This window comes from Pinus tabuliformis, chromosome 3_2, assembly GCF_031772625.1.
Source record: "Pinus tabuliformis cultivar Carrire ecotype Pingquan chromosome 3_2, CPIR1, whole genome shotgun sequence".
Taxonomy (NCBI): Eukaryota; Viridiplantae; Streptophyta; class Pinopsida; order Pinales; family Pinaceae; genus Pinus; species Pinus tabuliformis.
The window spans coordinates 1166617109-1166640504 of NC_142302.1; the positions used below are offsets into that span (position 1 = coordinate 1166617109).

Consider the following 23396-nt stretch of genomic DNA (forward strand, 5'->3'; position numbering starts at 1 on the left):
CTCTAACCTAACCTTCAAATCCTCACCTCCTTATCCTAGAAATATTTGTACCTTTCTTAACAAGAAAGTAAGCTCTATTCTTAACCCTCTTCTAGGAAAGGGATTATTAAGGTCACCTCACATCTATTGGTTGATTCATCCTTCACAAGTGACTTTCTATATACTGGGTCTCCTCCCATTAGTGAAAGTTTGTAAAGAGTAGGGAGTCTTAGCTAAAGGTGAAAGTGGGCTAAGCCTCCATCGTTTCCCTTTGATCTAGCAGTTGTCCCTTTAGGAGTCCCTTTTATGCCCCTTGCTGGTTTGAGTGGTAACAGATCCCACAACAGAAAAGAGTATTTTCATGGGATATAGTGAGACAACTTAGGCATACAGGGTGTATCTTCTAGGACTTACGAAGACCGTTCTCAGGCGAGATGTAAGATTCCAGGAGGATCAGGCTCTGAGAGTTTCCTTAGAGCATTAGCAGATTGTAGTACTTGAGGAGGAGCTACTTGCTCCCAAGCAAGAGTCACAACCAATACCTTAGAGTTAGCCACAGACCCAACCACAGCCAAGTGGCAAGTGGGCAACACAACATGATTTGCAGCAGGATGAAGAGGAGAGTTCAGGCTGAGAGTAGATAGATCAACCAAAGCCACCCACCATAGGGAGGAAGAAGGCCAAGTTGGCCGAGAGGTTGATTCAATAGGCTTAGGAGTAGGTTGAGGCTCCTAGCACCATGTTAGGTAGAGTAAACAACCACAAAGATACACAGGTTATATGGCACCGATGACAGAGTTGGTGGATACTGGGCCTTCTTCTTAGAAGGAGGCAACTTCTTAGCAGGTTTGGCAGGATGCCATGGTGGAGTATTCCTCTATCATGAAGAATTATGTTTGGGAGATTGTGCCACAACCTGATGGTAAATCAATAGTTGGTTCGAGATGGGTGTACAAGGTGAAGCATGGTGCAGATGGGAGCGTGGAGAAGTATAAGGCCAGGTTTGTGGCCAAGGGCTTCTCACAGATTGAGGGCATAGACTATGATGAGACTTTTGCCCCAATAGCACGGTATTCATCCATCAGGATTATTTTGGCACTTGCAGCATAGATGGGGTGGAAGATCCACCAAATGGACGTGAAGACAACATTCCTCAATGGAGTGGTCGAGGAGGAGATTTATATGGAACAACTAGAGGGATTCGAGCAATTTAGCAGAGACATGCATGTGTGCAGGTTGAAGAGATCTCTTTATGGGCTCAAGCAGGCTTTGAGAGCATGGTACACTTGGATTGACAACTACCTTCGAGGATTGGGCTTCACTGAGATTGAAGCGGATGCAAACCTATATTACATCATGGTTGGAGGGCTTCCACTCATTCTAGTTCTTTATGTTGACGACCTTATATTGAATGGAGATGAGATCTTGGTCCAGGATTGCGAGGAGGACCTTGCAAGGGAATTTGAGATGAAGGATATGGGGCTTATGCACGATTTCCTTGGCTTGGAGGTTTGGCAAGGTGATGGTGAGATGTTTGTGGGATAGGGCAAGTACACTACAAAAATTCTCCAAAGAATTCATATGCAGTTTTATAGGTCCATGGCCACACCTCTAATCACAAACTGGAGGAAGGTGGGTGCCACTAGATCTGAGCAAGTTGATCCTATAGTATACAAGCATTTGATTGGGTCGTTGATGTACTTGGTCAACACACGACCTTATATTTGTTTTGCAGTCAATCAACTAAGTCAGTTCACGGTGGAACCGACCAGAGTGCATTGGGTTGCTACGAAGCACATGTTGAGATATCTTAGAGGCACAACAGACTATGGATTGTGGTATAGACAGGTTGATGGAGTGAGGCTTGAGGGCTTCATAGATGCAGATTGGGCAAGGTGCTCCACAGACAGGAAGAGTACTTTAGGTGGCGTCTTCAATATTGGGTTTAGCAGTTGTTTCCTGGTGTAGTTGGAAGCAGAGTTCAATTGCACTCAGTTCAGCAGAGGCCGAGTACATGGCTGCTAGTTTGGAAGCGTGTGAGGCTATTTGGATGAGGAAGTTGCTTGTGTGAGTTGTCAGGTAGAGGATGGAGCCTATTGTGATTCACTGTGATAATCAGAGTTGCATCAAACTCTCTGAGAACCCAATGTTTCATGATCGTTGAAAGCATATCGAGATCCGGTATCACTGTCTTAGAGATTGTGTGCAAAAAGGGATAGTGAAGCTACTGTACATTTCGACAGAGGAGCCAACAACAAACACCTTGACCAGGGCATTGGCAAGAAGCAATTTTGTTCATCACAAGGATAAGTTGGGAGTTGTACACAATCCCTTCCTCGCTAAGAGGGAGTGTTGAAAAAGTAGCGAGAAATTGATTCCTTGATTTGTGCCTTAATTCAAGGAGTCAAATTCGAGTTCCTTCTTGTGCATGCTCAAGTTCCTAAAATTTAGGAGATTCCCTAAAAATCATGATGAGCTATGATGCAGTTAACTAATTTGCTCAAGTGGAAGGACGAGTTACTTGTCCTCTAGTGCAAGTTGATTGAGAAAAAGGACAAGTGGTTGAGTTTCAAGTCTTAGATTTGAGACAAGATGAGTTGCATGTGAGTTTTCACTTAGTTAAATCAGTCAATCACAAAAGCAACTTTCCTTAATTAGAAATTTGCTAAACTTAGCCATATGAATTGCATTAAAAGGAGGAATGAAGGCACAATTTGTATCATAATTTGAGTAGAGAAACTCTGATTTTATATGGAAAGAAAGTGTTTTTCAAATTGTTCATATTAGCAGATCAGAATTTCGTGGAATTTCTACCTGCAAGCCCATGGAAAACTACAATTAGTTGTAGCTTTCCTTCCCTAGACAAGAATGCCTTCAGGCTATAACACGAAAATTGTTGCAATGCAAAAAAGAACTCAATGAAAATATACCATGTTACCTCATGCTACAAGGAAAAACAACACAAAAACCAGCTTGGTGATCTCCAAAGACTTTACTTCTTATTACTTGAATAAAAATTTTGACAGGGTTACAAGAATCTTCCAGCTTCCAACCATGAGAACAATAGAGCCCATGGGTTACATATATAGAGTTTTGGGAGAAAATCCCAATGAAACGTTGATCAACAAGTGGCAATAGTGGCGGACATCCCAAGGAGGGTCGAATTTTAAATGTGTGGCAAAGTCTGCTATGATAACTGGCCAAGTGTAGAAGTTTGCTTGTAGGTGGTAGTGTTGATCCTTCTCCTCACCTGTTGTATTTCCTTGTGGACAGGTGTGATAACTGTGTGTCAAGTGTGGATCTCTGTGATTGAAGTGGGAGACAAGTCCCTATCCAAATCCGAGCCTGACTGCTGTGTTAACTCCACTCCCAAATCTGCATGTAGCCTTGAGATTGCTAGTGCAGATCTTTTGTGTGGCTAACTGTGCATAGGTGTAAGGAGGAGAGGAGTTAAGGGGAGTTAACTCCCACATAAACTCTACTGAATACTTCGACGAATCTTCAATCAATTGCTGTTAGCTACTTGAGGAGAACAAGGGAATCTTAGCTTGCTGAGTAGGCGGCTCAGGCCCTCCGAGAGGTAGTTAAGCTCGACCATCTTGAGGCCCCACCTCCATACAGTGACTTGGCTGCCCAATCATCCTCTAAACTAAACCTTTGACTTGAGTTTGAAATTCCAACTCATTTCCTTTGGCCCTTGTAGCTTTTGAGAGCATATTTATTATGTCTATATTTAATTCCTTTAATTTTTAATTTTTTTGCCACTTAATGCAACTAGACTTAGGAAAAGTGGGTTTTGAGGCCTTAGAAGTCATTTTTTGACCCTCAATGTGGAATTTATAAGAATGTTGGGGTGGAGAGCATGATTTTTAAGTTCTTATACGCCCCCAACATCTTCTAGGCTCACTTATTTACAATTTTTTTAATAATTTAATTAAAAATCCTGTCCTATCGGAATCTTTAATAAATTAAAAAATCCTATAAAACCTAATTAAATTTTGTGACACTTTAGATATGTCCTAGTGTGGTAAGATACATCGACTCTAGGCACTAAGACGAACCTAGGGCTCAATCACCAAGCCATCACTCCAGCTTTGGAGGTAGGTGAGTGAAAAACTCAGCTAATTATTCATCGCTGAAAAGCAAGAATAATTAGCTAAGTGAAAAAAACACTCTAGAGTGTACTCACTCGACAATTGAGTCCCAAGTCGCCTAAGCCTTTTACAAAAGGTCATTATACTAACGACATTTAATACAATTCCCTGTAGGGCTGCGAAATTTGAGAGAGAAGAAAAGCAGATAGAGGAGAGAGAAAATGTCAACAAGTGCCTGTTGACTTCTGGACTTTTGAAAAATATGAGTGCCTTGTACTTTGGGCCATGGGGTCTTCAGATTTTGCTTGGTGCAACCTAACAGATTACATTTGGCTCCACATGGGGACGTGTGTTGGATCTTCAGGAAAGGATACAACGACCTAGAATCTATAATCAATACAACTCAACAGAGCACAACAGTAGTACCTGCACCAAATATGTCAGAATAATCCAAAAATCAGCAAGGAGGAAATATACTAGCAAGAAATGCATAGGTAAAATGTTGAAACCAAAAGCAAGAAATAAAATGCAAGCAAGGTTAGAAATACATTACAGAGTGCTCCTTGGGCATCATATGTTTTCGGTGAAGAACAATTTGAGCATTTGCCCATTTGCAGGCAAATCAAGTGGTTCCTTGTCCAATGTACTCAAATGAAATGAATTTTGTCATGTGATATCCCTGATGAGGTATGGTCCTAGCCATAAGCTATCAAACTTTCCATGCTTTCGTGGTTTCTCCTTTCTTTTATCCCAAAGCAATACCATATCCCCCTTTTGAAGTGGCCTGTTCTTGAATATTTATCAAAATTTCTCTTAACCTTTTCTTGGTTTCTACAACTTGATCAAATGCTTTCCGTCTAATTTCATCTAACTTATTTGATCAATCCTATGTTGCACTGCATCTTTGTTTGAAGTGAAGTTCTGAAGGAGTTGATGCACTGGAAGTCTTAAATGCATTGGTAATGTAACATCAAGGTCGTACACAAGTTCAAAGGGGCTTTTTCCAGTTGAACTTTTCTTTGTGATCCTATTCGCCCATAATGCATACTTAATCTTACTATCCCATGCCCTTTTGTTATCCCCCACAATCTTTTTGATGATGGTCATTAGATTCTTGTTATTAGACTCAGCAAGACCATTCCCTTGGGGGTAATAGTTAGATGAGTGGGATAGGATAATGCCATACTTGAAACAAAAAGTTGAGAATTCAACTAAACTGAAGGCCTTGGCATTGTTAGTTGTGATTTTTGCAGGTACTCTAAACCTGGTTAAAATCTTGTCCTCTAGGAAATCCATCACAACTTTCTCGGTGACATTTTTTGTAGGAATGGCCTCTACCCACTTAGTGAAGTACTCTGTTGTTGTCAATATCCATGAGTAGCCATTGCTTGAATTATCCTTAAACTGCAATATGAAATCAAGGCCCCAACGCTGAATGGGGGCCTCAACCACCACTGGTTGCAAAGGTAGAGCGACTAGCTTTTGTTTCCCTGTGAACAATTGGCAAGCTTGACATTCCCTCACAAATTTGTGTACATCTGAAAATAAGGTGGGCCAATAATATCTTGCTCTAAGGATCTTGTGTGTCGTGGTTCTAGCTGCATAGTGGCTCCCACAAAATCCCGTGTGAAACTTTGAAACAAGTCTCTTGGCTTCATCTTCATCAACACATCTAAGCACAATCCCTTCTAGATTTCTGCAACCTAGCCCATCATGGATGATACAATATTTTGTAGCCTTCAATCTTAGAGCTCTTCTCTTGTGACCAACTAGGTGACTTGGACTAGTAAGTTTAAGCAAATAATATATGATGTCCCCATACCAGTCCAATTGCTCTAATCTTTGTAGCTCTGCTAAAATAGTTGGCCCTGATGAAGTATTTTGGCAAACCATCCCTAAGAATCTCTCATTTCCTTGTGTAAGCATCTGGGCCAAACCTTGACCCTTGATCAATTTGGTAGGCCTAATTTCCAAATCATTTTCTTGAATCTTTGTGACCCACCTAGCTCTAATTCCCAAGCAATCTGTCTGAGTTAGAATATCCTTTACTACTAACTGCATGACAAAAGCTATGACTTTAAAATATCCCACATATACCCTGAAATGCTAGAGTGATTTGACCAAGGCATAAACTTGCTTTTCCATAGTGTGATAGTTCAATTCTAAATGTTGCAATGCCTTGCTCATGAAAGCAATTGGTTGTTCCTGCTTTTCTTTTTTCTGGAGCAATACCTCTTGCAATTTTTTCTTCATAAGCAAAGGAGAAAGTCACAAAGTCCTTCACATAATTAGGATTCACAAGCATGAGAGCCCTTGCTATATTATAGATGCCTTAATATGTCTAAATGTTTTTTTTTTGTAAAGTTAAGCAGATTATATTAGTTTTGTTGTATAAAAATACATAGATTCCTGGGAGTCAATGTGACCTCCCGGAGATATTGCTTCCAATGGATATATTCGCTGAAGATTGAGGTCGCTTGGCCAGTAGAACTGTCCTTGTAGCTCAATACGCTCTGGCGCGCCCAGAAAGTCCGGTCAGCACAGAGCTGCGCTGTCTGAAGATTGTGATCGAGCATTCTGCAAAGCGGATTTTCGTTTCCAGAGACCGGTGTGACGGGATGCTGCTTGATTTTGCCCGATCCTGTTGGCTGTGTTCTCCCTTGGGCGTGACTTGCTCATAATCGATCGGGCATTGATTGAGTTTGCCATGGTTTCCTGTAACGAGGACCCCTTGTGGCCTAGGCTTGTGCTTGCAGATCCGATTGTTGGATATTGTGGCAGTTGGCTTTGAGTTCTCCCACCTCCTGATCCTGCCAAAGGCTGTGGTACTCTGCCAGATTGGAGTCGATCCCTTCATTTGCCAATGCATCAGCTAGCTTGTTTGCTTTCCTTCGAACGACTTGGAAGGTGATCCCTTTCATGTTGCAGAGTTGGCCTTGGAGATCTTTTAGTATTGTTGACAGCCTCCAGCTTGGGGTTACTTTGTGCACCTGTGCGCCCATCTGGAGTTTCCTGATCAGCCTTATTATTATCTCTGAATCGCCCTCCACTATCAGAGGTAGGAGTTTGTATCGACCAACCAGAGTGAGGCCTTGGAGGAGAGCGATTAGTTCTGCAGCGTTATTGGTGTTCACTTCGAGATTGCCGTGATAGATGAGGTGAATTGCTCCTGTGTGATCCCGAACTGCTCCCCCATAGCCTGCCATGCCCGGGTTTTGTCTTGAAGCCCCATCGAAATTGAGTTTGAATGTGTTAAAGGGGGGCAGGGTCCATTTGTCCTGTGTCGTTCCTGTTGAGGTCTGGTTCCTTCCAGCAGAGTTGGTCCTTGTTTGAAGATGCAGGATCTGTATTATTCTTGCCTCGTTTGGAGATGCGTTGCCCTCTATCTTCTGTATGCCCATGGCATTGACTGTTTCTGTGATGAGCAGTCGAACTTTCCTTATCAGCATGTGTACTCCTGTGGCTATGTTTTTGAATATTCTTGCGTTTCGCTCTTTCCATAGGATCCAAACTAATGCGCCCGGAACTAGATTCCAGGCACTGTTGACCAGGGGGTTGGAGGATATGGAAGATCTCCACTGGCTTAGTGAAATTTGGATGGAGTTTTTGTCTCTATCTGATTGTCTGAAGACCATGGCCATGTCATCCCATAGAGAGCAAGCCGTGGGACAGGTATTGAGCAGGTGATTGAGCGTTTCCGAACCATTCTCACAGAGCATACATCGAGAAGGGCCTACAAAACCTCGTTTCTGAAGGTTGTCCCATGTGAGAGCCCTGTTATGCAGGACTAGCCAAGAGAAAAGTGTGATTTTTGGCCAAGTTCCTCTGCTCCACAGGGTTTGCCATTTGTGGTTTGATTGCTGATCCGGGGAGGCCGCCAAGAGCTTATAAGCTTCTTTGAGATTGAACGTGCCTTTGGGGTTACTTCCCCATCTTAGGATGTCCTCTTTGTTGGATCTGAGGATTCTTCTTTTGTCCAAGTCTTGTAGAAAAAGGTCTACATTCCTTGGGCCTGCTGGGGTATGCCATTGTTCTCTGGAAATCCAGTTCTGCCATATGGTTGCTTCGCTTGCCGGTTGCCAGTAGTCTGCTACCGTAATCTTGCCTTCCTCCTGCATGGCTCTTTTAAGAGTGTTCCAGTCTGGGTGTTCCAAGGTTGGAAGCTGCTGCCAGGCATCTTCCCAGAATAGGGCTGTGTTGCCTTGGTGTACTTCCCAGAAGCTATGCTGCTGAACAATATGTCTATTTTCCCAGGCTTTGTTCCAGATTGGGGATCCTTGAGTGGTGCCTGTAAGCCGGATGAGGTCTTTGTCCCTGATTTGGGTTGTATACTTCGCTTTCCACAGGGCGCCCCAGAGGGAGTCAGGATTTTCAACCCATCTCCACCAGATTTTTGCTGCTACGGCCTTGCTTAATATCTCAGGGTCTCGGAGGCCCAAACCTCCCTCCATTTTTGGTTTGCAGATGTCTATCCATTTGAGGAGGGCCCATTTGGATTTCTTAGAGGGTCCATTCCAGAGAAAGGAGCGCTGAATGTTTCGGATGGTCTTGTAAGCCACCTTAGGGGCTGCAAGTGCTGAGAACATGTAGGCTGGCATGGTTTGAAGGATGGACTTTATCAATATCAGTCTGTTGGCCATGTTTAGTGCCCGGTGGGTCTAGCTGCTTAGCCTAGCTCTCATTTTGTTGAGAAGGGCTTCCCAGTTGCTCGATCTGTAGGCATGTTCCGAAAGCGGTATACCAAGGTATTTGGTTGGAAGGGAGTTCTTTTGAATATTTAGAATTCTGCTGAGATTTCTCTGCACAGGAATGGATGTGTTGAAGAAAAAAAGTTTGGATTTGGTTAGATTGATTTCCATACTTGAGGCTTCCGAGAAGGTTTTTAACACCTTGCCGATGGTGCGAGCTTCCTGTACTGTGGGGGCGCCCATGAGCATGGTATTGTCAATGAATTGTTGATGCGTTACAGTGGGTCCTTGGTGTACCGGTTTGATGCCTTTGAGTTGGTTCTGCTGCTTTGCCTTGGTTAAGGATCTTCCTAGCCCTTCTGCCATTATGATGAAGAGAAAAGGAGACAGGGGGTCTCCTTGTCTTATACCTCTGGATGGACTGAAGGGTTGTAGGGGTCCTCCATTTAGCAGAATAGAGAAGAAGGCACCTGAAACCAGTTCCATTATCTAGTTTGTCCATAGCTGACTGAATCCAAAAGCTTGGAGGATTGCTTTCATGTATTGCCAGCTGATTCTGTCAAAGGCTTTGGACAGATCAAGCTGGATTAACATGCCTGGAGATCTGTTTGTTTTGAGAGAGTGCAATACTTCCTAGGTGAGGATTATGCTGTCAGTGATCTGTCTTCCTTCGACGTAGCCAGTTTGCTCTTGAGAAATGATTGAGGGGAGGACGGATTTAAGTCTGTCAACCATCAATTTGGAAAGGATTTTATAGAGGACATTGCAAAGGGCTATGGGGCGGAACTTGTCAGGGGAGTCAGCCTGGTTCGATTTGGGAATTAAGGTAAGGAAAGTGGCATTGATGGCAGGTAGGACTTTCTTGGTTCTGTGAAAGTTTCTTACAAGAATAAGAAGGTCAGCTTTAATAATGGGCCAGCATGCCTTGAAGAATTCAATTGTAAATCCGTCAGGTCCAGGGGCCTTGTTTGTGGCCATGGAGAAGACGGTTTCTTCAATTTCCTGCTCAGTAAACTCTCTTAGAAGCAAGGCGTTTTGATCCTCTGTAACTAAGCTGGGTATGGCCCCCAAAATTTCCTTTATGGCTTGGGATCAATCTTGAAGAGGTTCGCTAAGAAGAGAGGTGAAATAGGAGTTGAGCTCAGATCCGATGTGATCCCTTGAGAAGACTTGATCGCCATCTGCAGTCTTGAGGGATAGGATGCGATTAAAAGCTCTATTCTGGATGGTAGACTTGTGAAAGAAGCTGGTGTTGCGCTCGCCCTGTTTTAACCATTGCACTCTCGATTTCTGTCTCCACAGTAGCTCTTCCTGTTTTAGTCTTTCTTCCCATTGCCTTTGCAGAATTGATTCTTGAGTGTTCCGCTCCTCATTGGGCCCTTCTGTGATCAAAGTTTGCTGGAGGTTCGCCATTTTTACCTCAAGTTCTCTTTTGGCTTGAATTATGTCGCCAAAGGTATCTTTGTTCCATTGTTTGAGGTTGGTCTTTATGGTTTTGAGCTTCTGCTGGATTATGTACATGATGTTGTCGCTCCTTATGGTGGCTTGAGTCCACCAGTTTTGTATATTCTGCATGAATGATGGGTGCTCTGTCCAAAAGGCCTCAAATCTGAAAGGTCTGTTTTGGGGTTTATCCAAATTGGTGAAGTGGATCTGCACTGGCCAGTGATCAGATCCTCCTATGGGCAGAATGTTGGCCTCCATGTCTATGTTTTGCAACAGAATGGATTCCGACATGAGGAATCTGTCAAGCCTTGAAGCTATCTGTCGGTTTCCTCCTTGCTTATTGTTCCAGGTATGTAGACCATTGACGGTGGGGATGTCAATGAGTTTGGAAGCAGCAATAAAAGTGTTGAATGCTTCTGAGTCCTTATCCAGTCTTCGTAGGCCTCCCTTTTTCTCTGCTAGATTGGTAATCATATTATAGTCTCCTCCTAAAATCCAGTGATCTGCCCCATGGTGTTGTCTGACTTCATCCAGGTCTAGCAGCATCTCCAGCTTTTCCTGAAGTCGTTGGGGTCCATATACATTGGTAACACAGATCGATTGCCCTGAATCTGGCATGTTAAAAATCATCGATAGAGAGTGCTTGGTGGACAGAGCATTTTGTACTATGAATTTGCTTTTGTTCCAGAATGTGATCAACCCTCCTGCTTGCCCGATTGCATCTATGTTGATGCATTGATGACTGTTGGAAACAAGTTTTTTGAGAGTTTCCGTGCTCTTGGAAGAGCATTTGGATTCTTGCAGTAGGACGATGTCTGGGTGCTGCGAGAATAGGCGGTTTTTCAAGATCCTTCTTTTGGAGGTGCCGTTGAGCCCCCTGATGTTCCAGGTTGTGATTTTCATTGAGCAGTCTTTGGAGCAGAAAGGACCAATGCCCTGATTTTCCCCTCATTGATTAGGCGTCTGCCCAGCTCTTGTATCTGCTGTCTTGTGGATTTGCGCCCTCTTTTTCTGCCTGGTCCCTGTGGTTTATATTGATCCAGATCCATGTTGGCTTGTATACCTGTTTGGCTGCTATTTCCCCATTGCCTTTTGGCTGCATTTTGGTTGATGTATTTCGGCTGCATTCTGGTTGATGTATTCCAGCTGCAAGTAGGCCATTTCTATCTTCTCCAAATGGTCTTGAGGAATGGCATCGACTCCTAATTTGGACCATTGCTCGTTGACCTTTTGAAGATCTAGATCACTAAGGATCTCCTCCAGAGGATTGTTTGAGGGGGTTGTGGAGGGCTGATCTAAATGCATTTCTATGCGTTGCTGGGTTTGCGTTGAGGTTTGGCTGGTGATATTCTGGAGGGAAGAGGAGTCCTGTTGGTGTTGCGGTGCCTGGGCATGGGTTGGGTCAGAGGTTGAGCTTAGGGCTTTGGTGGTAGGTGTGGGTTGGCTTGAATCTGTTAGATTATGATTAGTGGGGGCCTGAGGAGCTGATGGGTGCTCTGATGAGTCAAGATTGCCCAGAATTTCAAAGCTATTTTGCTGGGTGGAGGTCTTATTAGTGGGGGTAGTGTTGGTGGGTTGTTTTGGAGCCTTTTTGCTTCTCTTCCCTTTATTCTTTCTTGAAGCGGGGGTGAAGCCAGGTGCTGGAGTATCCACTTGTTCCTGTTGTGCTTTGGGCTGTGGTTGATTGACAGGGCATCCGTGGCTGAGATGTCCATGCTGGCGGCAGGTTCGACATCTGAATGGGATATTTTCATAATCAATGGTTTGCTTCCAGTGCACTCCTCTGTGGATCAGCTCCATATGGCCTGGGAGGGGTCCTGAAATATCCAGGTAAACACAGATTCTAGCATAAGCAGTGTACTTACCTTGTGATGTTAGATCTGAGGCTTTGATGAAGACTCCCAGCTGGTTTCCTATGGCCTCCAAGATTCGCTTGTTCCAGTAATCCACAGGCAGAGAGTGAAGGCGAATCCATACTGGAACTTTTTTGAAATCCTCCTGTTCTGGAGCGAAGTTTGGCCTCCAGTACGTGATGTATAGTCCGGCAGAGTTGTAGAAATATGGTCCTCCTTCGAAGATACGATCTTGGTCATCCCTGTGGGCGAAGATGACGGTGAAAAAGCTCCTCGATCCCAGCTGAAGCTCGAAATCCCCTTTGGGTTTCCATTTCTGGTTTATCCACCAACATAGAGCCTTTTCGTTCAGTCGAACCCCCATGAATCTGCAGATCAGGGCGTGTTTGCTCATGTGGTCTCTATATTCGTCTATCCATGGATCTTCAATGATTAGTCTTGGTATTTCCTTCGAGATGGGCTTGCATGGGGACGATTCTTGCTCGCTGTGTCGATTGGGATTGTGCCCCGCTGATGCAGTTCCTTTTGGCTCCGATTCGTGGCTGATTCCCTCAGATCTGGAGCTGGTAGGGAAGTTGGGGGTTTCCATAGGGATGCTGCCGAAAATGAAAGGCGTAAAAGAAGGGGGGGTCAAACCCCCCCGGGAGTTGTGCATTGAGCGAATTAGGTAAGAGCTTCGTTGCATATCTGTCTTGTAATGGTTGGTGCTGCAAACTAGCTTGCAGAGCCGAGCTCAGGGTTCTGCAGGGGTTCAATCCTGTCGTCGCTCTTCAGAGGCCCGCGCTCGCTTTTAATATTTCTAAATGTTAAATCCAATTAGCTTGGTTAATTTTAAACTAAATGCCTACTCTATGTGAGAGATCTTCCTCTTGAACTCTTGCCAAAGGGTAAAAATTGGAGTGATTGTAAGAAAGACGGGCTGAGTACATGATGGTGTCATTAACGATACCCTTCCCTTCAGTTTTACGAGCCAACATGTGCCTTCGTTCCTATAAGGGGACAAGCCACTTTCATAACTGCAAGGTCACACACTCTTTACCTTACTTCGTACCAGTTGGAAGAATTTTCCAAGAAAGTCTTTTCCCTATGATGTCTATCAACTAAGCTTATGATTGGAGGTTAATTGAGTTAAAATGCAAACTATGCCAAAAATGCCTAAATGTAATGCAAGTAAGTTTTCCCAAGAGATATTTGCAATGTTTCAAAATAATGGAAATGAAATAATACTCAAAGTAAATTGCAAATGTAGCTTCAATTGGAAAAAGAAATTAGCTTGAAGGTGAATTAAAGTGACGCAAGTAAGTTTATTGATGCTTTGCAAAAATTGCCTCAAGTAAATGAAAGTGCTCACAATGATACAACTTGGAAATTTTCTCTCAAACTTGTAAAAGACATAAACATAAGCTTAATAAATAAATGGAATTGTAAATTGCTCTAAGTAAATGCCACAAACCATAAACTTATAGCAATTGAAAATGAGATGAAGCTAAAAAAAAAGTGAAATGCTTGCTTGTAAAGTATGCTTGGAAAATAAGTGAGCAAAATAACAAATGAGCCTATAGTGAGGCAATTGTATCCCAAAGAAAGCAAATTGTTAAGCAACTAAATTAAACTTGCCACATAACTCCAAATACGTGCATGTAAGTGAGTTGCTCTAAAGCAAGATATCAACTTGTACTTCAAAGCAAAATGAAATGCAAAGCATCAAATGAACTTGTATCAAGATTTAACTTAGAAATCAAAATGTGATGGTGAGTTTGTATTAATTTTAAAGCATGTAAAATGAGCTAAAAATGAAAGTTAGAAAAGTTGAAATGCAAAATTAATCCACCCACAAAAAATCCTCTTTCTAAATAAGGAGAAATGATACCTTGGGCAAAAACCCAAGCTCCCACAAGAAAAATAGATATTTTATTATGATATTACAATGGAGTTAAAGCCTCTTAGAGGGCTGCCCAAAAGGTGAAGGGAATTTGTACAAGATTGAGAGCTGGAAATAGCTATAATATCCCTCCAAACAATAGCAACCTTAGGCCAAAAAAGTATTTCTAAAATCAGAAAATTACAATCTCCACAAGGGCCCACGGCCTAACCTTCTTTGCAGCTCCTTCAAGTGTCCACAACCTCCTTAGAATAGATCTTGAATACTTGAGAGGTCCTACAAGAGAGGTAGTTAGAGTTTTCAATAGTCTTTCCTTAAGGCACTTGTGTCAAAACTCCAACTATGGGCTACAAAACTAAGACAAGATTAGTGTAAAAAGACCATGTAAGTATGATACAAAATAATATGCAAAACCAAATCAAGTGATGGGAGTGAACCCCATCACTTGCCTAGTTTGGGAAATGCTCTTAAGTAGCTAAATAAATCAATGAAAGCACAATTTTTTAAAGAGATTTAAATTATGAAGTATTTGTTGTACACAAGCTATGTCAAAGAAAATCCTTGCAAAAAATCTCTTCGTAAGATGAACTATAGAATTCAAAGAACCAATGAGAGCTCTTTGGAGAATGTGTCAAGAGTGGGTTGGTCTCTCCAAAGACTTCCCTTCACGATTGATATTTGATCCAACAAGATTTTCCTCTACAAAACTTCAATCAAATATTAGTCCCAATGTCCCATATAAATCTAGCAAATAAGCAATGATAAGAAAACTCTAAAAATTTACAAAACTTCTATCAAACATTAGTTTCATATAAATCTAACAAATAAGCAATGATAAGAAAATTCTAGAAATTTATTGGAAAATAGGTAGAGATTTCTACACCTAGAGAATATTCCTAAATCATTTGTCAATGCAAGATAGTTTTACATTAACAAATTTACAAGAGCATATGGAAATAACATAAATCAAAGCATAAACAAAATAAATTATACCAATAGTGAACCAATCATCATACCCCAATGGAACAACAATTCATGAATGAACCCCAAAATCTTTTATTGCAATTGAAAACAAGTGTACATAAGAGTAGAGCTTCCCCAAGTGCAATAGCTCGTAACAATGATTTCAAATGAGAGTCCAATGGCTCAATTTATAGAAGAATGGAGAAAATCCCAATGTGAGAACCAAATGCCAAGTGGTGAGAGGGAGGAAATTACAAGGCAAAGTCAAATTTGTTGATTTAAGCTCCAAATGCCAAGTGTAGACAATAAATTTCCTCATGCCCGTGTGCAAAAATCATTTTCGTTGCTATAGATGCCAAGTGCGGAGTGTTTTGGGTGAGAGAATAAAGGGAACATATCTCCACCAAATTCTGGCTGCCATCTTCAACGAATCTCCAACTCAAATAAAGGCTGCGTGGAGCTGCTATCTGGGCCTGCGTTGACTGTTGTAGGTAATTTTTAGCTGGCAGCATGGAGGCTAAGTGGAGTTTAAGGCGTAGACAGCCATCACGAAAAAACTTGAGTTAACTTCTCTTAATATTCCATCAAAGTCTTTGCTGATTTTTCCCTGCTGGCAGCATTAACTTCTCTTAATATTCCATCAAAGTCTACGCTGATTTTTCCCTGCTGGCAGCATTAACTTCTCTTAATATTCCATCAAAGTCTACGCTGATTTTTCCTGCTGGCAGCATTAACTTCTCTTAATATTCCATCAAAGTCTACGCTGATTTTTCCCTGCTGGCAGCATACTTATGACAGCTGCGTTGACTATTAATTTCTGTTGCATTGAGTCATGTGCATATTGCTGTTTGGATTGCCTCTTACTTATACTATATGAGGAGTGAGGTGGGGTCCAATCCCCACCCACTTTATTAAAGTTTAAACTTAGACTATGCCCCATTAAGTTTAATCCATAATAACTTTATCCAAGGTGAACTTTTAACCATACGTATGAATTCAACGTTGGCTCATTTGACTTGCTTTGACTTCATGATGTAGTTGTGCCTTGTTTGGTGGGCTCCACATTTTTGCCAACTCACTTTTGACTTACTCTCAATTTGCCTTGTCACTTGTTTGACTTATTTTGACCTTGGAAAAATTTATGAATTTTTCCAGTTATTGATTTTTTTTTTTCCTCATTTTTGCCACTGACATTAGAATAATTGGTTTCTGAGGGGTTATAAGTCATTTTTTGACCCTCAAAGTGAGTGCTGGGATAATGCTGGGCCTCTGAGGATGAATTTTGAGGAGTCACACTCCCTAGACATTTCCTAGGATCACTTATTTATATCATTAATTAGAAAATAATTAAAAAATCCGGGTGTGCGGGAAATTTTTAATTATTAAAAAATTCTACTTAGATCTAGCATGGTAATATACATTGACTCTAGACACTAAGATGCGTTAGGGGCTCAACTTTCAAGCCGTCACCCCGACTTTGGGGTAATGCAATGAGTGAAAAAACCTAGAAAAATATTTGCGCTAAAAAACAAGAATAATTAACCAAGTAAAAAAAACACTCCAAGGTATACTCGCTTGTTGATCGAGTCCAACATCCTAAGCCTGTTACATGGCTTTATTCATCATGCTAGTGACATCTATACAATATCCTCCTAGGGCTGCAGAATCTAAAGACTGAAGAAGAAGCTAAAGTTTAAAAACTCTGATGAGAATAAGAACTCTGATGGTACATTGAAGCCTCTGACATATCCTTGGGCATGGAATCTTCAAAAACTTTCAGGGGCCACTTCCGTGGTCAACAGGGGCCACTTAAACTTACATTTAAAAAGGTCAATAAAATAAAAAGGTAAAACACTAAACCATCTATAGCCTCTTTATTGATGTATTTTGGTTCAAATATGGATTTCCTCAGTGCTATTTTGGTTATATTCACTCTTGCTATATACATGAGAAACTTTGCATATTTGTGGATAATGGTTTGGATTCCAAAATTTGAACATTTAATGTATTTTTTGGTGGACTGGTTTTCTGGTCCAGTTTGTTTCCTGTTTTTGTCCAGTTCTGGTTTCTGGGGTCAACTGGTTTGGCGAGTAGTCTGGTTCTGATAATATTGGATGGCTAGCCACTTGACATATGAAACTTGACAAAAATAGAAGCAATGATATTTTCGATAGGTTGAGTGTTCCCTTCTAATGACACATGCCAATCTAAGCCAATACAAGTGCTTCCCTTCCAATTTTATCCAATTTCTAAATCAAGCACAAGGACAGGTGCCAAATTTAGCACAAAAGATGAGGCCCTCCCTTGTCTTATTTCATGGTGGAAATATTATGGCTTTTCATCTCTGGCATTGTAGGTGCTTGCATCTTGAGTTCTTTCCTAGGTTACCAACTCTTCAGCGACAGGAAGAAACTAGAGAACTTGTGTGTTCGTCCATTTTGTAAAGAAACATGAAATTGTATCAACAAAGGCAGAAGATCTTGTTTCCATCTACATGACCTTTTTCTTATCTCTCAATCAAAGGATGCGTATAATGATGGGCCTTCAAAGCTGTGGGATATGAATCCTGAAGAAAGGCATTTGGATACCTCTGAATTTTTTATGGTTCACCTCTCTCTGGGATCTTCTCCGAACAATCTTTTTTCAGATGAGAATGAGATAGGGGCAGGCAGGTTGGTTTTGGGAGTTTTTGTGGCTTCTTTTGTTAGTGACCATGCTGTTATTAGCAGTTCTTTTGGTGAGGGTTCTGGCAATGCTTCTTACGATCAATTGGGGTCTGGATTATATGATGTTGCACAGGAGGATGTGGAGGGTGAAAACCAGTGTAACTAGATTTGGCTGAGTCAACTCAACTTGGTTGAGTTTGATTAGTTTTGGACCAAAACTAGTCTGAACAGGTTGTTGACTCGGTCAATCTAGCCAAGAACTGTTGGCTCGACAAGTCAGACATTACTGACTTAGATGCCTACTTTGGTTTCTAAGAAATTGGAAACTTCAAGATTTGCTGACTTGGACACACCTATGCTGACTCAGATGCCTATTGGCATGCTGTGGATTGTAAATGGCAGTTGGTGACTTCATGATTGGGCCAGTTGGTATCATTTAGTTATTGTTTGTTATAACTTATTTACATTAGGTATCTCTTAGAGATTGACTACTTCAAGATTTGATGGGCCCATGTAATTATTTTAACTTTTATTTATATTATCTATCCATTGAAAACTGAAGTGTGAACATGTGGTTCATTTAGTTGTATCATTGTTTATTTTTGCATTACATGTGCTCAAAGCCACTAGCTTCAAAATTTCCATAGATTCTGTATTTTAATCTTGTTGAATATGTCCACAAAACAGACATTCCAAATTCTGTGATTTCTGCTTGACTAGATATTGATCTTTCTCATTAGCTACTTTGTCTAACCAAACCATTTTATTTTATGCTTCCTAAAATTATCCAATCAAAATCTCTTCAAAAATATAATTGGTGCTAGAGTCTCATTGACCAGCTTGTATGTTGCAGTCTGTCACATGGTTTGTGTTTGGCAACGATTAAGTTTGATTCGAATTTGAATTTTTTGATAAGGTTCAGATGAGGTTCGCCTACACTAAAATGAAATATAGCAAGTATAGAATAATAAGGAATCAACATGGATTCTACATAGGTGATGTTCGCACACAATGATACAAATAATTCCAATCATGTTCACACCAACCTCTTTGTTGAAGAATCCATAATTGAACCAACAGGCCTTTTAATTGCACATAACCCTTGTCACCAGCTTGTTTTGTTGAATTGCATGTAAGTTTTCCTATTTATAGCAACACCATTAAAAGGAAAACCAAAATATTGACATAAATAATAACTTAAATAATATGTTTTTCCTTAAATGAAATTACAATCATTCAATTGACCGACAGGTCAAAGCATTTAACCCAACATGTTTGGTGACAATTCAAGTTCAATTGGTTCAATTGTACTTCTCAAAGGTCCAATACAAATATGATACTATGAGTAGAGTGCATACTAATTAACATGAGGATTTCAGCCAATCCTATCACTTGAATCATGAGTCATGAGTTATGACCTGTCCTCTGTGTGCACTGCAGAAAGCCAAAACCTGAAACTATCGCAGTTGTCACCTGAGAAAAATAACGAATTCCATTTCAAGCTACAGATTCCTGAAGGCTGAGGCTTGAGTGAGGTTCGAGCTGGAGAAGGGTTACTGTGTGTGGTGGAGGAAACAAAATGTTGGTGTCCAATGTTTTATTTATTTATTTTTAATTAAAACAATAAAAAATAAAACTCTAAACTGGCGAACCTTCAAAAAATTCACTCAAAACTTGTTTTTAAATTCGGTTTACAGTTCAAATTTAAACTGGTTCGAATTTGTTAAGGTTTGGCCTTGAGGTTTGACAAACCTGAATGAATTTGAATTATTTTTTTGAGAGGTTCACCTAATTTCGAACTTCAAGGTTCAAATTTGTAGAAACTTGTGACATAGGTTGCCGTTATAAAGGCTGTCTATAACATGAAGAGACTCAATTCATTATTTCAGTTTGGGACATTTTCTAGCAGACATGGATGTGCATGCATTACATTGGGTGTGGACAGAATCTCTCTCTCACACACACACATATATATATATATTAATTGAAATATGAATAATATATGTTTTTTTTATCTGGCCAATTCATTGGTTGAGTTGAAGACCACGAACCCTAAATTTTGGAAAGCTGACATACCTGATCCTTATAGTGATTCTGATACGCACCTATGAATCATGTAAACTTGCATACATGTCAATGCTGTAGCAACTGCTTCCAACAACTAGATTTCCATTTGACCGGCATGGACCTTGCCATAACCCTTGGGTCTAGAATGCATTGTGACTCAACAGATATCACCCATGGAATTTTTCTTATAGCACCTGTCATATACCATATGTAAAATGATGATACAGAAACAAAGGGAAACGTGTGCCATTGTCATGAGACCAACCAGAAAACGACTTGAAAATAGACTAGAAATATACCATTCAGATAATGGTGTGTGTTTCAGTGAAGAAACTCATGATAGTCCATGATTTTTGGAAGAGTACCATGCAAATAATCCTCAGTCAAAGACTGATTCTGGTTATGGTCTCAGCTAGAGATCAGTCTTTCCCTATTTAGGACGTCATAAATTCAAGGATCATAGTAGTATAGGTTAGTCCACATTGCACAATCATAAATGCAGTTTGACCATGCCAGGTCAGTCATTGTAATAAATCTTGGCTGAATATAAGGAATAGGCTGCATAACATTGTAAGCCGCAGTATCACAATTGTCACTATTTTCCAAATTTCCCATGTACTGCCTAAATAACCCATGGTCAATGAAGCACAATGAGGTACTAAAAGGATGTTCTATTATTTTATGCCCAGACCCCAAAGATATGCCATATTCATACATGAGATAAAGAATGATAAGGAACTGAGGGGGTATAAATTTACCACATTGTCATATTTACTCTGCCGGCAGACATACGACTATACATTACCTTATTTTATGGCACCCAATAGACGTGGAGCCGTTTTAACTAATAAACCTCAATGAGGGGGTCCCAAAAGGTGTATAATATGAGGATTATCTTCTTAGTCTCCTGTTGCCTCATTTAAGCTCTCATGCACTGCGGTTCCTTTTGCCGTAATATTCTTCATTAATAATTTAAAATCAGACCATAGTTAATGTACCTGACAGCTAAGAAAATAGCTTCCTGTACCTGAGATCCAATATCTATTGGTGGACCCACAGCTTCAGTTATAGGTGATTACTTCTGCGAGTAGATATGTACTCCCTACATAAAACGATGTAAATTTCAGTTTGCAATTTTTCAAACCTGTGTTGCTGGGGATGCTTCAAAAGTTCAAAACAATAAATGCTGAGATCAGCGGGAGCATCAGATTCTTGACTATGGCAGGAGGAGCAGGAAGTCAAAATCATCTTTTCTCAGTTAGCCAAGGCCAAAAACGAGTTTTCACATTCAGATTTTCTGAACTAAAAAAGAAAAATCAATTCCTTTTTTACACCATGCCACCAATCTTCTCATTCACTTGAGTCTTATAATAATAAATCATATTATTTTATGCTCAAGTTTTGCCATTTTAGATAAATTTTGGTTGTTTTTAAAATTTTGTATTTTTTGACATTTTTATAATTTTATATGTGATGCACCCCGATATGCCTCTACATTCTGATTTCCGAAACTGGTGTCGCCATCCTTGCACCCATCCCGTCCCTGCCCCAGCGTCCAGGTATTGTGGCAGTATTAAATATTAAGCTTACGTGACAATTTATCATTATTATATTATTGGCTCTGTTAAGGAAAATATATGCAGGTTTCAATGTCCTAATCGTTCCAAATTTGTTATAGAATCTTAATTCTTATGACATCTGATAATCTATGAGAATCACTAGGAATATTTCTATCTATTATCAATCTTGAGTTGATGTGTTTTACCATATTTGCTTATTTTTCTTTAGGTGTACTAATCGTCTACATTGTGTCCATTTTACCAAGCCTGTATATACTGAATATGATATCCACTTTCCTTCCTTGGAATCAGAGGCTAGGAACCTTAATGATGGTTTGCATCTGGGCTGTTGTGATGATATGGATTTTTTCCTTCCACTTCCTCACATACATTGAAGTGAATATTCAGATTTCCGACAGTAACTCTATTCCCTATGCTGTTCAGGCAGTTGGAGCGGGATGTGGAGACTGTAGTCAATGTTCTGCAGCCTGGTCCTCTAGGCATCGTTGAACATAAGTATACAAACAAGGAAATTGTTGACGCACAAGCATCCACAGAGAAAGCTATTGAGAGTTGGCGTCAGGCTTCCTTGAAAAGAAAGATGACACAAAAAGTAAACTCAAAATTGGATAACTCCTGAATATGGCAAGAAATTTATGCTAGATTGTGTCAGTATATTCGTTTTCTTGTGGCTCCTATTTATTTGGAGGTGATTTTCTACATTGCATTCAGTCAACAGCTAGATTATTTTACAATACACATTATACATCTATGCTTAAGATGCACATACAGGATATGGACGACAGAGAACTGTATGCTGGTCATATTCGTGACCATAATGACATTTGGTTCTTTCTTAAACAATCTCAGAAAGAAACATGAGAAATTCTAAATGTCTCTATAAATTATTAATCCTTTATGAATCTTAAATAGCATTTACTTGCCCACCCTCAATTTATTGAGGAGCACATGTATGACCTTCAAAATCTCATGCCACAATTAGCATGATTTATTTAAGGGGCGCCACAGGCAGTTTTCAAGTTGCCCATAAATTATTTCTGTAATGTTTAACTTCCTATTTCTTGCATATATAAATTTAATTCTTGTTGAAAACCCTAATTCACTGTGTCTGTAGTTGATCGTTTTGGTATTGTCATATTCATTTGCCACAATAGCTCTCTGTAACAAATGTTAGAATTTTAGGATAGTCATTTCTATGTAAGATTCTTTTGGATACTACTAACCTCTCATCCATTTTGTGACCATGAATTAGTTTTTAGCTTGAAATGCTTTACATTGTTTTTGGGGTTTTCTGAAGCAACATACTTCAAATTGTGCTTATAATTATATCTACTCTCGAATATCCAACTATTTGAGCAAAGTATTTGCACATGGCTGCGTATATGCTGTGAAAGAATATTAAGGAAATAAAATGCAAAAAATCAGTTGTACCTCAGTTTTAAAACAACCTCAACAACACGAGATTTCAGGAAAATATGAACCAAAAAAAAAATGGAAACATAGTGGGATTGGATTTTAATATTTTCCAGAACATTTGGAAACATAGTGGGATGGGATTTTAATATTTTCTAGAACATTTGGAAACCTAACATTTTCATTCATGCTCCTTAGCTACAGAAGAAGAAGAAAGAAAGAAATTAATTATTTTAATAAATTATTGTTGAAGTCACTATTCTTTATACATTCTCCTTTCTGAAATCAACTCACCACACAAAATCATATTTTGTATACAAACAAAAGATGTTGAAAAATGTACCAAAAATGAAGTTTTCTTTTTTCTAGTTCAATTATAGCGACTTGGATGATATTTTACAATGTGTATAGCATTTTTCTCTGTGGCTTACTTTCTATTAAAGTGGGCTTTATCATGGGCTAAGATGTGGCAACTCCGGGGTATGTTTTGGTAAAGTTGTCTGGAACTTAATCTACCCTCAACCATTGAGATGTGTTGCACTCGTGGGCTGGCAGAAAAGGAAAAAGGACCAAAGAAAGAAAAAAAAATGAGAAGACTACTAGAAAGAAAAAAGATTACTAGAAAAATTGAAGTACCGATTGGTAACAAAATTTTAAAAACCCTAAATACAGAGAAGGTTAATTAGAAATGCTTTTAAGGTTTTAAGATTAATGAAAATATTGATAAATAATATTGCACTTCATATTTTAAATGAAAAGGAAGAA

General features: G+C 40.1%; 1 protein-coding gene across 2 annotated transcripts in view; it reads left to right on the plus strand.

The window, feature by feature from the left end:
• Positions 1-22316, plus strand: part of LOC149184864 (uncharacterized) — a 95341-nt gene extending 73025 nt beyond the window's left edge. For both annotated transcript variants that reach the window (XM_089418998.1, XM_089418999.1), the window contains one exon: positions 21642-22316. In XM_089418998.1, coding sequence (XP_089275124.1) covers positions 21642-21837 — 196 coding nt within the window. In that variant the 3' untranslated portion in view covers positions 21838-22316. The remainder of the gene's footprint in view (positions 1-21641) is intronic.
• The last annotated feature ends 1080 nt before the right edge of the window (positions 22317-23396 follow it).